Source organism: Otolemur garnettii, unplaced genomic scaffold (genome assembly GCF_000181295.1).
Source record: "Otolemur garnettii isolate 467f Iridium unplaced genomic scaffold, OtoGar3 scaffold00017, whole genome shotgun sequence".
Lineage (NCBI taxonomy): Eukaryota > Metazoa > Chordata > Mammalia > Primates > Galagidae > Otolemur > Otolemur garnettii.
In genome coordinates, this window is record NW_003852412.1 from 5,598,981 (window position 1) to 5,612,909 (window position 13,929).

Here is a 13,929-nt window from a genome sequence, read left to right on the forward strand (position 1 = left end):
GAGGTTGCTGTGAGCTGTGATGCCACGGCACTGTACCCAGGGAGACAGCTTGAGGCTCTGTCTCAAAAAAAAATCATAATAAAATAAAATGTCAGGCAGTGCCTGTGGCTCAGTGAGTAGGGCACTGGCCCCATATACTAAGGGTGGTGGGTTCGAACCTGGCCCCAGCCAAACTGCCACAAGAAAATAGCCAGGCATTGTGGCAGGCGCCTGTAGTCCCAGGTACTGGGGAGGCTGAGCCCAAGAGCTAGAGGTTGCTGTGAGCTGTGACACCGTGGCACTCTACCGAGGGTGACAAAGTGAGACTCTGTCTCATAAAAAATGAACAAATAAAATGTCATAGAATGATCACTATATGGCATCTGACAGTTAAGTTCACAAACTCATCCTAGCAAAAGTGCTACATATCTCCTCACTACATATCACTGAGGTCACCTTCAAAGTACTCCCCTTGGGGAGGTATGCACTGATATTAGTGCCTAGCCCACCCTTCAAAGCAATTTTGAAACTCGTTTTCTTCATCACACAAAGTCTTAAAATTAAGTTTGAGAACTTGCCACCCTACACTTACATTAGCATCACTGTACAAACAACTCAGTAAGGTTTCATAACTTTGGTATATCAGTGTCTCACAGCTGTGTTCATGTCAGCATCTGGCAGTGTATTGCTTATGTGTGCCCTTCAATGACAGCTGTGATGTTCATTCCAGAAAAAGAATATCAAAGGTAGACTAGGCACTGGCTCTCATGCATCGCTTCCCAAAGGGAATACTTCAAAGGTGCCCTTAGTGATATTCAACAATGAAGTAAGTAGTGCTTTATCTAAGATGAGTTCATGAACTTAATGGTCAGACTTCATATCCCTAAATAACTTAATTGTTTAAAATATACAAAATCAATATATTTAGCATTGTGGCAGGTGCCTATAGTCCCAGCTACTTGGGAGGCTGAAGCAAGAAAATCACTTGTGCCCCAGAGTTTGAGGTTGCTGTGAGGTATGATGCCACCACACTCCACTGAGGGTGACAAAGTGACTCTGTCTCAAAAATAAAAAACAAAAACAAATATCTAATATATATATATATATTTATTTTTTGTATATCATAATAATTAGGCATGATCATATTGGCCTCAAATATGATCCTGAATACTTTTGCTATTAAGTGAATAAAGTCAGCATCATTATAAAGAAAAGAGTATAAGTGAAAAAAATAAAAGCATGAGTGATAACTTTAAATTTGATCACAGGTTCAAAAATCACAAATGTCTTCAAATGATGGAAGATCCAGGAATTGGGACAGGCACTATGATGAGGTCCCAAGTGAATCACCCTATCGAGATGGCACCGTAAGAAGCCTCCAGACTCTTCACGACAGGGAGCTGGCCGTGAGCTCTGATCCTTTACCACCGCCCCCTCTCCCATTACAGCCACCATTTGGCCCAGAGCTCTACTCAAGTGACACAGAGGAACCAGCCATAGCTCCAGATCTGAAACCAGTAAGACGCTTTGTCCCTGATTCCTGGAAGAACTTCTTCAGAGGGAAGAAAAAGGACCCAGAGTGGGACAAACCGGTGTCTGATATCAGATACATCTCCGATGGAGTGGAGTGTTCACCTCCAGCCTCGCCAACAAGACCAAACCATCGTTCGCCTCCCAACTCCTGCAAAGATCCTTATGGAGGGTCAGAAGGAACCTTAACTTCCCAGAAAGAAACTGATGCAATGTTTCCCCATGACCCCTGTGGGTCTCTAGGCCGACACACAACGGTTCGAACGTACAGCGAGAAGGTGGAGGAGTATAACCTGAGGTATTCCTACATGAAGTCCTGGGCAGGCCTGCTGAGAATTCTGGGCGTAGCAGAGCTGCTTTTGGGGGCTGGGGTCTTCGCCTGTGTCACAGCTTACATTCACAAGGACAGTGAGTGGTATAACTTGTTTGGATATACACAGCCCTACGGCATGGCAGGTGTCGGTGGCCTGGGCAGTATGTATGGGGGCTATTACTACAGCGGCCCCAAGACCCCTTTTGTACTCGTGGTTGCCGGATTAGCTTGGATCACCACCATCATTATTCTGGTTCTTGGCATGTCCATGTATTACCGGACTATTCTTTTGGACTCTAATTGGTGGCCCCTAACTGAATTTGGAATTAATGTCGCCTTGTTTATTTTGTATATGGCCGCAGCCATAGTCTATGTGAATGATACCAATCGAGGTGGACTCTGCTACTATCCATTATTTAATACGCCAGTGAATGCAGTGTTCTGCCGAGTAGAAGGAGGACAGATAGCTGCCATGATCTTCCTCTTTGTCACCATGATAGTTTATCTTATCAGTGCTTTGGTTTGCCTGAAGTTATGGAGGCACGAGGCAGCTCGCAGACAGAGAGAATACATGGAACAACAGGAGGTAAGTGATTGCACAATCCTTTCTCTGGTTTTTATGTTTTCCTGTTATTTATTCCTTGTTAAAAATGAATCGTCCTCAAAACAGAAAGCTTTCATAGAAGTCTTTTGGTTTCTTCATTATCTGAGGTTCAAAAGTTCTAGCTTAGTATCTGACATGTTTTAACTGAGATAACCCACTTGAGTGTTTCGTTGTTACATTACTTTATAAGTAGACAACATATGTGTGATGTCTTTATGATGCCACCATAAAGTTTGTTGGCTACCCTGTTTTGTTTATCTTAAGAAAAAAATATAGCTACTGAATTTTGTAAAAAAGAGGAGGAATATACTCCGTAAAGTAAGTGCCTAATTATTGAAGTGAATTTGACAATCTTGATTATTCAATATGGTAATACAATAACAATTCATAATTTTTCAGTTATAGGAAGAAAATGATCATTTAAATGATATGATTTACTTTCTTCCAGGGAGTTAAATAAAGCAAAATAAGAATATGGAGGGCTATGTTTGATTTTTTTTTTCTTTTTTAATACTGAGAGGTTGTATTGTAATGAACATATTCCATGAAAATTTGCCCAGTGGCTTTGGGTATTGTCCTTATTTTAGGGAAGTGTATGTTTCAAAGTTAGAATGGAAGCCCTGCACTTATTTTTATATTTCTAAGATTTAACTAATTAAATATTATAATAAGGAGAATAAAATAATAATAATATTTGAAAGATAAGATTATGGAAACACACTATTTAAAATAATTTTCATTGACCAGTAGCAACCACAGCTGGGGAACCTGTGGCCTTCTGATATCAAGATTATTTTTTTTAAGCACTAACGAAGGCAGGAAAAGCTTCATCTCTGTCTGCTGTACCCCTTTTAATAAAAGGATTTGTTCTGCAAAATTTGGATTCAGTCCCTTGGCTACACTTAAGGGGCTAAAAGGCCACAAGTTTCCTTAAAGCTGCAGGTTCCTCACCCTTGTGAGATGTTTTACTTACTTCTTCTAAGGAGATAAGTGTAACAGAATCTCCAGTACCACCAAAAATGTCGATATTTACATTCTCTGTTTTCTTAATTTTAAGTTAACTGTATCATGAATTTTTCCTTTCCTACTTCTCCTGGGATTTATTAGATGCTATGCAATTGTACCTTGTAGATAATGGACAAAACTATAAACAAAAATTGAATCCTGTCCTTAGAATAGCACATGCTGACACGTGTATTTTACTTACAATGTTTTGCATGCATCTGATGCATAATAACAACAAATAGTTTTATAACAAGTACCTGTGTATTACACAAAGAACCTATGTATTATATGAACAACCTCAAATGTTTCAATGTGGTTTATATTCTTTTGTCACAAAATATATTTCTCTTATTAGAACTCTTTATATATTCAAGCTATTTCTACAAATTTTTCTCTAGACTTTAAGCACATAAAAAGACTGTAAGCTGGCGGCACCTGTGGCTCAAAGGAGTAGGGCACTGGCTCTATATGCCAGAAGTGGCAGGTTCAAACCCAGCCCTGGCCAAAAACTGGAAAAAAAAAAAAAAAGACTATAAGCATATATGTTAAATTTACATCTATATGTGCAAAGTAAAGAATTTTAAATTCTAATTAATATAAAATGCAAATAGTGAAACTCAAAACTTCTTCCTTATAATTTTACTTATTTTTATTGTTTGAGACAGAGTCTATGTTGCTCTCAGTAGAGTGCAGTAGCATCCTCACAGCAACCTCAAACTCTTGGGCTTAAGTGATTCTCTTGCCTCAGCCTCCCAAGTAGCTGGGACTACAGGCACCTGCCACAACGCCCAGCTATTTTTTTATTGCTGTTTGGCTGGGGCCAGATTCGAACCTGCTACCCTTGGTATATGGGGCCGGCGTCCTACTCACTGAGCCACAGGTGCCGCCTACCTGGCTATTTTTGTTGTTGTGTCATTGTTGTTTAGCAGGCCTGGGCCAGGTTCCAATAGTCCAGCCCTGGTGCATGTGGCCAGTGCCCTAACCACTGAGCACAGGTGCTGAGCCTTCCTCATAATTTTATGGTACTTTAATAAGTTATTATATCTTAACATTTCAGAATTCTAAATGAATATGGTTATAATTATCAGCATACTACTTTTATTTCTTTTTTCTTCCTCAGCAAAAAACTTGTTTCTTAATGTTTGATGAGCTTGAGTCACCTCTAATGAGGGAGATTGTGCTTTGTGTTGCTGTAACTTCCTAAAGGTTAGATGTAATGGCCCTCCGGCTTTTTTCTACTAATTTTATACAGCAGCGGTCTCAACTCTTCAGTCATGCAGGGTAATAGGTGCCAGGAATAAATAAAAGTCTAGGTAATTCAGAGTACCTTACATCATATTCTGTGCCGTTTCTGAATTTCCAATTCCTCTCTATGCTCCTGATTGACAGGAAATTTGTTAATCACTCTCCCTATGGTTCTCCACTGGCCCATCAAAACCTACACAAAGACTTGGCGCCTGTGGCTCAAGTGGCTAAGGTGCCAGCCGCATATACCTTCGAATCCAGCCCAGGCCTGCCAAACAACAATGACGGCTGCAACCAAAAAATAGCCGGGCATTTTTGAGTGGCCGGTGCCTATGGTCCCAGCTACTTGGGAGGCTGAGTCAGGAGACTAGCTTGAGCCCAGGAGTTGGAGATTGCTGTGAGCTGTGATGCCACAGCACTCTACCCAGGGGGATAGCTTGAGGCTGTTTAAAAAAAAAAAAAAACCTACACAAAAAAGTAGAAAGAGGCTCGGCACCTGTGGCTCAAGTGGCTAAGGCGCCAGCCACATATACATCTAAGGTGGTGGGTTCGAATCCAGCCCGGGCCTGCCAAACAACACTGATGGCTGCAACCAAAAAAAAAAAAATAGCCAGGTGTTGTGGCGGCCGCCTGTGGTCCCAGCAACTTGGGAGGCGGAGGCAGGAGACTAGCTTGAGCCCAGGAGTTGGAGGTTGCTGTACGCTATGCCACGGCACTCTACCCAGGGGACAGCTTGAGGCTCTGTCTCAAAAAAAAAAGTAGAAAGAAACATCTGTCACGTAGAGGATCAACCTTTGTAGAAATGAGATTGAGCCGTGAATGCAAATGGATGAAAATATTTGCAAAGTAGCTTCACACACCTTTGAAAAGTTGTTTTAACTCTTTTTGTTCCAGATAAATGAGGCATCCTTGTCATCGAAAAGGAAAATGGTAAGAATAAAGTTTACTTCTCATTATACTTTAGCTCTAGATTTACTAAATCCTTTCCTATTTATGTGCATAGTAGAGTTACCCATCCACGAAAGGATAGCCATTACATTGAGTTCATATTAAGGTTTTCAGCTTTTTTCTAATTCTGAGAGGACCAATTAATCCTACCTAATCGGCCATGTAATTTTTTTTTACACTTTATTCAAATTAATATGAGGGTACAATATTTAGGTTACATTGTTCTCACTTCAAGAGTAAAAATTCATTTGTAGAAGAGCCCTTCACCCAGGGGCCGTGTTATACACCCTCACCAAGTGCACATTAGGTGAGATCCTGCCTGGGGCCCTCCCTCCTACCAAACGTCCTCCCCCCTCCTGCTCCCCTCTACCCCCAAACTGGACTATAATAGTGTTTTATTGTTCTTAGGAACATGTGATTGTTTATGTATTGATTTCATGTTAGTAAGGAGTACATTGGATATTTATTTCATGTGATTTTACTAGATCAAAGTTTCTGCAGACTTTCTTCATTTCTCTTTAAAGTTCTTTGCTGTTCTTCTCTATCCTTCTCACCCTGCTTTCAGATGCCGGCTTTCGTAGTGTCACAGAATTCTTGTCGCACTGTGTGCCAGCTGTGTGGCAATAGGCAAGTGATCGAACCTTTTCCATGTCTTCATTTCTTCATCTGTACAATTGTAATATTAATAATTCCTATGTCACGAGTTGCTGAGAGGATTCAGTGAGATGCTGTTACCATAATTATTTACATACGTGTCTATGTAGTAATGTAATATATTTTAATTATCATTTAACTCTCATTATACATTTTTAAAGAACTAGATATTATTTCTAAGTGAGAATCAAACTTTTGGAATTGTTCTTTGAAAACTGAGTATATTCACTTCGATCAAAATTCACAAAGGTCTGTAATACAAACTCATCTCACTTCTATCCCCCAGCTTTCCAGTTGCCCTGGAATCAGTGTTATCAACATCTTGTGTTTTCTTTCATAAAAGTATGTTTTGTATCTCAGGGTGCCAAAAAATGTATACATATTTTAAGAAAGGACACAACTATTTTAAAATTGTAATACTCAATATATACCAGTAACATGAATACAAGCCACACTGAGCACATCTTGTAATTGCAGAAGTCAAATAGCGGCCGTACACAGTGCCTTACGCCTGTAATGCTAGCACTCTGGGAGTCTGATGGATTGCTGGAGCTCAGGAGTTCCAGACCATCCTGAGCAAGAAAGAGAACCAGTCTCTACTAAAAATAGAAAAACTAGAAGGTGTGGTGGACACCTGTAATCTCAGCTACTTGGGTGGCTGAGGCAAGAAACTCACTTAAGCCCAGGAGTTTGAGGTTGCTGAGTTATGATGGTACCACAGCACTCTACCCCGGGTGACAGAGTAAGACTCTGTCTCAAAAAAAAAGTCAAGGCAGTGCCCATAGCTCAGTGGGGAGGAGGCTAGCCCCATACACTGGAGCTGACAGGTTTGAACCGGCCTGGGCCTGCTAAAACAACAATGATGACTGCAACAAAAAAAGCAGCTGGGTGTTGTGGCAGGCACCTGTAGTCCCAGCTACTTGGGAGGCTGAGGCAAGAGAATCACTTAAGCCCAAGAGTCTGAGGTTGCTGTGAGCTATGACACCATTGCACTCTACGGACAGCGACAGCTTGAGACTGTCTCAAAAAAAAAAAAATAAATAAAAAGTCAAATGTGACTTGAATATTTTTAAATTTAATATAGTTTCTTTCCTTTTTTTTTTTTTCATTTTTTTTCTTTTTGAGACAGAGTCTCACTTAGAGTCCCATGGCCTTAGCCCAGCTCACAGCAACTTGACACTGCTGGGCTCAAGCAGTCTGCCCTGCCTGAGACTCCTAAATAGCTGAGACTACAGACACATGCCATCATCCCTGGCTAATTTTTTTCTTTCTTTTGCAGTTTTTGGCTGGGGCCAGGTTTGAACCTGCCACCTCCAGTATATGGGGCCCGTGCCCTACTCCTTGAGCCACAGGCGCTGCCCTAATTTTTTTCATTTTTTGTAGAGATAGGATCTCACTACATTGCTCAGGCTGGTGTCAAATTCCTGGGCTCACGTGATTTTCTGCCTCAGTTTCCCAGAGTGCTGATATTACAGGCATGAGTCACTGGGGCTGGCCCAGCTGATATTCTTGCTAACAGGTGGTATCAAAATCTGGTATCAATGTTAGGCATAGCACTAACATTATAAAGTCCATCAGGCAGCGCCTATGGCTCAGTGGGTAGGATGCCAGCCCCATATACCAAGGGTGGTAGGTTCAAACCCAGCCCCAGCCAAACTGCAACAAAAAATAGCTGGGCATTGTGGTGGGCACCTGTAGTCCCATCTACTTGGGAGGCTAAGGCAAAAGAATCACCTAAGCCTAGGAGGTGGAGGTTGCTATGAGCTGTGTGATGCCATGACACTACCGAGGGCGATAAATTGAGACTCTTTCTCTACAAAAAAAAAAAAAAGAAAGTGCATTTCAGATATCCGCAGAAGAGAAGAATCTAGTTGCTTTGAGGGGTGAAAACTGAATACCTTGCAGCTATTGATTGCTCAGCACTAGGCTCGACAGCGCTGTCCCACTGGGCTGTAATGTGGCAATGATGTGACAATGGGGATCATTTTTGGCCAGAGCAGAACTTATGGGCTTCCTGGTAGATCCCTCTGAGATTTACCAATGGGATTAAGTGCAGAATTGGGTCAACCTGAAAGGCTAGGATAAATGTGAGGAAATTGCCCAATTAGTGACACTGACTACCTCATCCTTGTTTGGTAAGAATGTGAGGCGGGGCTCGGCCCCTGTGGCTCAAGTGGCTAAGGTGCCAGCCACAGCAGGTTTGAATCCAGCCTGGGCCCGCCAAACAACAATGATGGCTGCAACCAAAAAATAGCCGAGCGTTGTGGCAGGTGCCTGTGGTCCCAGCTACTTAGGAGGCAGAGGCAGGAGACTCACTTGAGCCCAGGAGTTGGAGGTTGCTGTGAGCTGTGATGCCAGGGCACTCTACCCAGGGGACAGCTTGAGGCTCTGTCTCAAAAAAAAAAAGAATGTGAGGCGGACTCCACGGGTGGGGCAGGATTAGGAAGACCTGCCAGAGGGTTCTAGAATACCTCTTTTAGGCAGTCCTAGAAGGTTGGTGCCTAGAATGTTCAGAGTGTTGCAGGGTCTCAGATCCTGAGAGGTCCTAGAATAATAGGAATTGCCTTAGCAGATGTGGGAACTGCCATTCCTAGGCCTGCTTTGGATATTAGATCAATCCAGTTAACTTCTCCTACTCTTTCAAGATAAGGGGGCTAAAACCAAACAGCACCCCTCTTCCCAGATATGGATCACTGTGGATCAGCATATTTAGGTATTTTCTAGAGGCAGACTTCTGTAAGAGGGGATCCCATGATTTAATAAGGGAATCTCTATTGGATTTACCAATAAGAAACCTGATAGAGACCGGGCATAGTGGCTGACCCCTATAATCCTGGCACTCTGGGAGGCCAACGTAGGAGGATCAAGGTTTGCTTGAGCTAAAGAGTTTGAGCCCAGCTTGAGTAAGAGCAAGACACTCCCGTAACCACTGTGCTAAGGGCACCAAGCCAGGATCTCCAGCTTTTCATTGGGTATAATCTGCACTGGCTTCCTTCCTAGTTGTTAGCAGGGAGGAACCAGCAGACCAGCACAGGAAGGGTGATGCAGTGTGGGAAGAGGACTTGAGAATTAGACCAATCTGAATTTGAGGACTATGTCAGCTGCTTACCCACCCTGTTGCTGGGGAAATGATTTTCAGCTCTGAACTTCAGTTTCCTATCCCTTATTTGGTCTATCCAGGGGTCCTCAAACTTTTTAAACAGGGGGCCAATTCACTGTCCCTCAGACCGTTGGAGGGCCGGACTGCAGACCCCACGATGAGTCAGCTGCTAAGCAGGACAGGCAGTGGCGGCAGAAATACCTAGCGGGCCGGATAAATGTCCTAGGCAGGCCACACGTGACCCGTGGACCGTAGTTTAAGGACGCCTGCATTAGGCTGTCTCTTCTTGTTTCACATTTTAGTGAATACAGTTTTTAAGAAGCAAATAAAATCATTTTTTAAAAGAAATAATATGCAGACATAAAATAAGATCCCATAAAGACAGCAACAAATTCTGATAAAACCCTAAGTGCTGAGCAGTTTCCTTTTTCAAGTTAGAAAAGCCAAATTCGGCTCGGCTCCTTTAGCTCAACCGGCTAAGGCGCCAGCCATGTACACCTAAGGTGGCGGGTTCGAATCCCCAGCCCGGACCCGCCAAACAACAATGACGGCTGCAACCAAAAAATAGCCGGGCGTTGTGGCGGGCGCCTGTGGTCCCAGCTACTTGGGAGGCGGAGGCAAGAGACTTGCTTGAGCCCAGGAGTTGGAGGTTGCTGTGAGCTGTAATGCCACGGCACTCTGCCCAGGGGGACAGCTTGAGGCTCTGTCTCAAGAAAAAAAAAAAAAGAAAAGCCAAATTCTCAACCAGCATCAACGGTGATGGTCTGACTTTGGGGTTGGGGCGCTTGCCTGTGCACCATTCTATCGCACTCAGAGGGAGAGATCAAGAGTTGGACAGATGCACTCTGAAACACATCTAGCTCTCACTATTTCTGCCTCTACAGGATATTCATTTAACCCATCTTTATTTTGAAAAGTTTAATAATTGTAGTCATAACATTACTTACCCTATTGCTTAATTACTTTCTTTTCTGTCACAGTAAACATTTCTGCTATTTACTGACAAAACTTGTTTTTGCTAGAAGCAAAGAAAGGTCACATTAAATCTGGGACTTTGGGCCCTTTCCCTCCTCTTCCTTTATAATCGAGAGCGTGGTTTAAGACTGGCCTGTCTCAGGGCTAGAGACATTCTTCCCATCAAAGGCCTGACAAGGTTTTAGTTCTCTGTCTTATGTCTAGTTTTAGATTTCTTTCCAGTAGAGGTTTCTAAACTGATGATCAGGGAGGTTCATCTAAAAAAATGTGGATGAAAATATTAAGACAATAAAAATTTTTAAAAATGAGAGCAAATGAAATAGTCTGGACATATTCTGGTTTCTTAAAACTTCCTTTTTAGGGGTGGCGCCTATGGCTCAATGAGTAGGGTGCTGGCCCCATATACTAAGGGTGGCGGGTTCAAACCCAGCCCCTGCCAAACTGCAACAAAAAAATAGCCAGGCATTGTGTCAGATGCCTATAATCCCAGCTACTTGGGAGGCTGAGGCAAGAGAATTGCCTAAGCCCAGGAGTTCGAGGTTGCTGTGAGCTGTGACACCACAGCACTCTACCGAGAGGGACAAAACAACACTCTGTCTCTAAAAAAAAAAAACCAAAAAAAGAAACTTCCTTTTTAAGCTGGGCGCAGTAGCTCATGCCTGTAATCCTCACACTCTGGGAGACCAAAGTGGGTGGATTGCCTGAACTCCGGAGTTGGAAACCAGCCTGAGCAAGAGCAAGACACACACATACCCTCCATCTCTAATAAAAATAGAAAAAAACAGCTGGGCATCTGTGGTCCCAGCTACTCTGGAGGCTGAGGCAAGAGGATTGCTTGGGCCCAAAAGTTAGAGATTGTTGTGAGCTGTGATGCCACGGCACTCTCACAGAGTGAGAACTTGTCACACACATACAAATAATAATAATAATACAAGACGGGGGAGGGGGGCAGTAAGAGGTCGATTTTAGAATTAGGGATGGGCAAGTAAGGAAAAGACCTTGCTTGAAAAAATTTTATCTGGGAAAAAAAATTTTTTTTGAGACAGTGTTACTTTGTTACTCTCGGTAGAGTGCTGTGGTATCATAGCTCACAGCAACCCCCAACTCTGGGACTCAAGTGATCTTGTTGCCTCAGCCTCCCTAGTAGCTGGGACTACAGGCGCCCACCATAACGCTTGGTTATTTTTAGAGATGAGGTCTCTCTCTGGCTCAGGCTGGTCTCAAACTTCTGAACTCAAAGAATCCACCCACCTCAGCCTCCCAGAGTGCTAGGATTATAGGTGTGAGCCATTGCACCTGGCTGTGGAAAAAAAACTAATTATGGCCTTTTTTGCCCAAAGTGACTACCTAGTATAATTTATGACTTTGACCTGGAAATCTGAGAGCGATGGCTGGTGCCGTGACTGAGATCTGGAGGATCGGCAAGCTCCGTAGCAGCTTTCTCAGCCACTTGAGAAGGGGCTTGTTAAATATTAAGAAGCTAAAGAGAGATGTCACGAAATAGAATCCATTTATTCAAGCCAAGAAAGTTCTTCCTAATGCTTAATACGATTATTCATGTTTAAGATTAAATATATAGGAATTCATTAATGAAGAAATGGCATCTTAGCCAGCAGAGAAGACAGCAGGATAAATACTAACCTCAAAATGCGTTCCCAGCCAGCTGCAATGCCTCGTGCCTAAAATCCAAACACTTTGGGAGGCCAAGGCAGTGGAATCACTTGAGGAGTTCGAGACCAGCTCACCAACCTAGCAAGAACCTATCTTTATAAAAAATTTTAAGAATTAGCTGGGCATGATGGCAGTGCACAGAGCAAGAACCTATCTAGTTCCCTAAACTATCCTGGCGTAATCTCATCTCCTCAGGGTATTTTTGTCCCCCACTTGCATTTTTCCTACTTTGGGGCCTAAGCCAGGAAGCTTGCTTTCTACATCGAGGTGGTCTGGTTTTCCTTTAGCCTAGACTAGAACCATGGTTGGGGCACTTTTCTTTTTCATAACCTTCCCCTACAGCCAGTCAGCAGCCTCCATGTCTAATCCAATCTGAGGAGTGTGCTGTTGGGTGAGTTAAAAGCCAGTGGTTTTTAGAATGAGCTAATGTTAAGTCAAACCTCAAAGCCAGTCTCAGAGAAGGGAAATCAGGAAACAGAATTTTATATGCTGCCTGGCAAGATAAAGAGCAGGGTTTTTAAATCTTGTTTCATCTTTTGTTTGCAACGAAGTAGGGATCCTCCCAAACCACTCTCAATTTAGCTCAGCAAGCATTTTTTGAAGGCTTAAGTGGTCAGAAGAAGGGACGAAAGTTACTGCTCCAAGAGGAATCATGTTCCCAAGCACGATCTTACTTTCCCCCAGCACAGTGGCATTGCCTGCCCTCTCCATCACATATTCATGTCTAGTGCGCTACTAGAACTTTGGGGAACTTTAGGATGTGAACCATATACATGTAAGTAGCACCGAACCACGTAGATCAGGTTTCTGGCTGGGTGCAGTGGCTCACGCCTATAATCCTAGCACTCTGGGAGGCCCAGAGGAGTGGATCTGCTGAGCTCAGGAGTTCAAAACCAGCCTGAGCAAGAGTGAGACCTGTTTCTACTAAAAATAGAAAAAGTAACTGGGCATAGTGGCCAGCACCTATAGTCCCAGCTACTTGGGAGTTTAAGGTTACTGTGAGCAATGATGCCACAGCACTCTACCCAGGGCACAAAATGGGGCTGTGTCTCAAAAAGCAAACAAACAAATAGTTCAGGGTTCTAATCATGGCTTTTCCACTAAATTGCTGTGTGACCTTGGAGAATTTACTTGATTTCTCTGAACCTTACTTCTTTATAAAATGGAAACCCCTCTTCTGCTCTTCTGTCATCCACTAACCTCACCAAGTTCCAGGCACTGTCCAGTGGAGATCTGAATCGTCTTTTCCCAGCCCCAAAGAGCATCAATCTCTGACTACCAATTCTAGAGCGGATTCTGCTGAGTCTTCCCTTCTGTCTGCTACTTTAGCTTCTTTTTTGAAACAGTTTTACCACCCTAGAGCTCAGTGGTGTCACCATGATCCTCATAGCTCAGCCTCCTCAGTAGCTGGGGCTATAGGCATACAGCACTATGCCCAGAAAATTTTTCTATTTTTAGTAAAGATAAAGTCTAGCTCTTGCTCAGACTGGTCTGGAACTCACAACCTCAATCAGTCCTCCCACCTCAACCATTACTGACATGAGCCACCATGCCTGGCCCTATTTTAGCTTTTTTTTTTTTTTAATTTCTGATCAAGATGAGGGTACATACAATTAGGCCACATTGCTTGCATTTGTAAGGCAAAATCTAAATTGTACCTATGTCCTTCACACAGGACGTGTGCCAAACATTGTTCCCACTGGAAAGGAACCCCCCACCCCCTCCTCCTTGGGGTCGGTTGAGTTTTTCTCTCATGTGAGCACACTGCTATTAATTTGCAAGTTTCAAATTAGTACTAAGTACATGTGATGCCCATCTTTCCATTCCTGGACACTTCACTGAGGAGAGCGTTCTCCAAATCCATTCAAGTTGTAACCCTCTTTTAGCTCTTTTTTTTTTTTTTTT

General features: G+C 43.0%; 1 protein-coding gene across 1 annotated transcript in view; it reads left to right on the top strand.

The window, feature by feature from the left end:
* MARVELD2 (MARVEL domain containing 2) overlaps nt 1-13,929 on the top strand; it is a 32,103-nt gene that overhangs the window by 6,577 nt on the left and 11,597 nt on the right. The window contains exons 2-3 of the mRNA XM_003785888.3: nt 1,248-2,408; nt 5,571-5,606. Coding sequence (XP_003785936.1) covers nt 1,263-2,408; nt 5,571-5,606 — 1,182 coding nt within the window. The 5' untranslated portion in view covers nt 1,248-1,262. The remainder of the gene's footprint in view (nt 1-1,247; nt 2,409-5,570; nt 5,607-13,929) is intronic.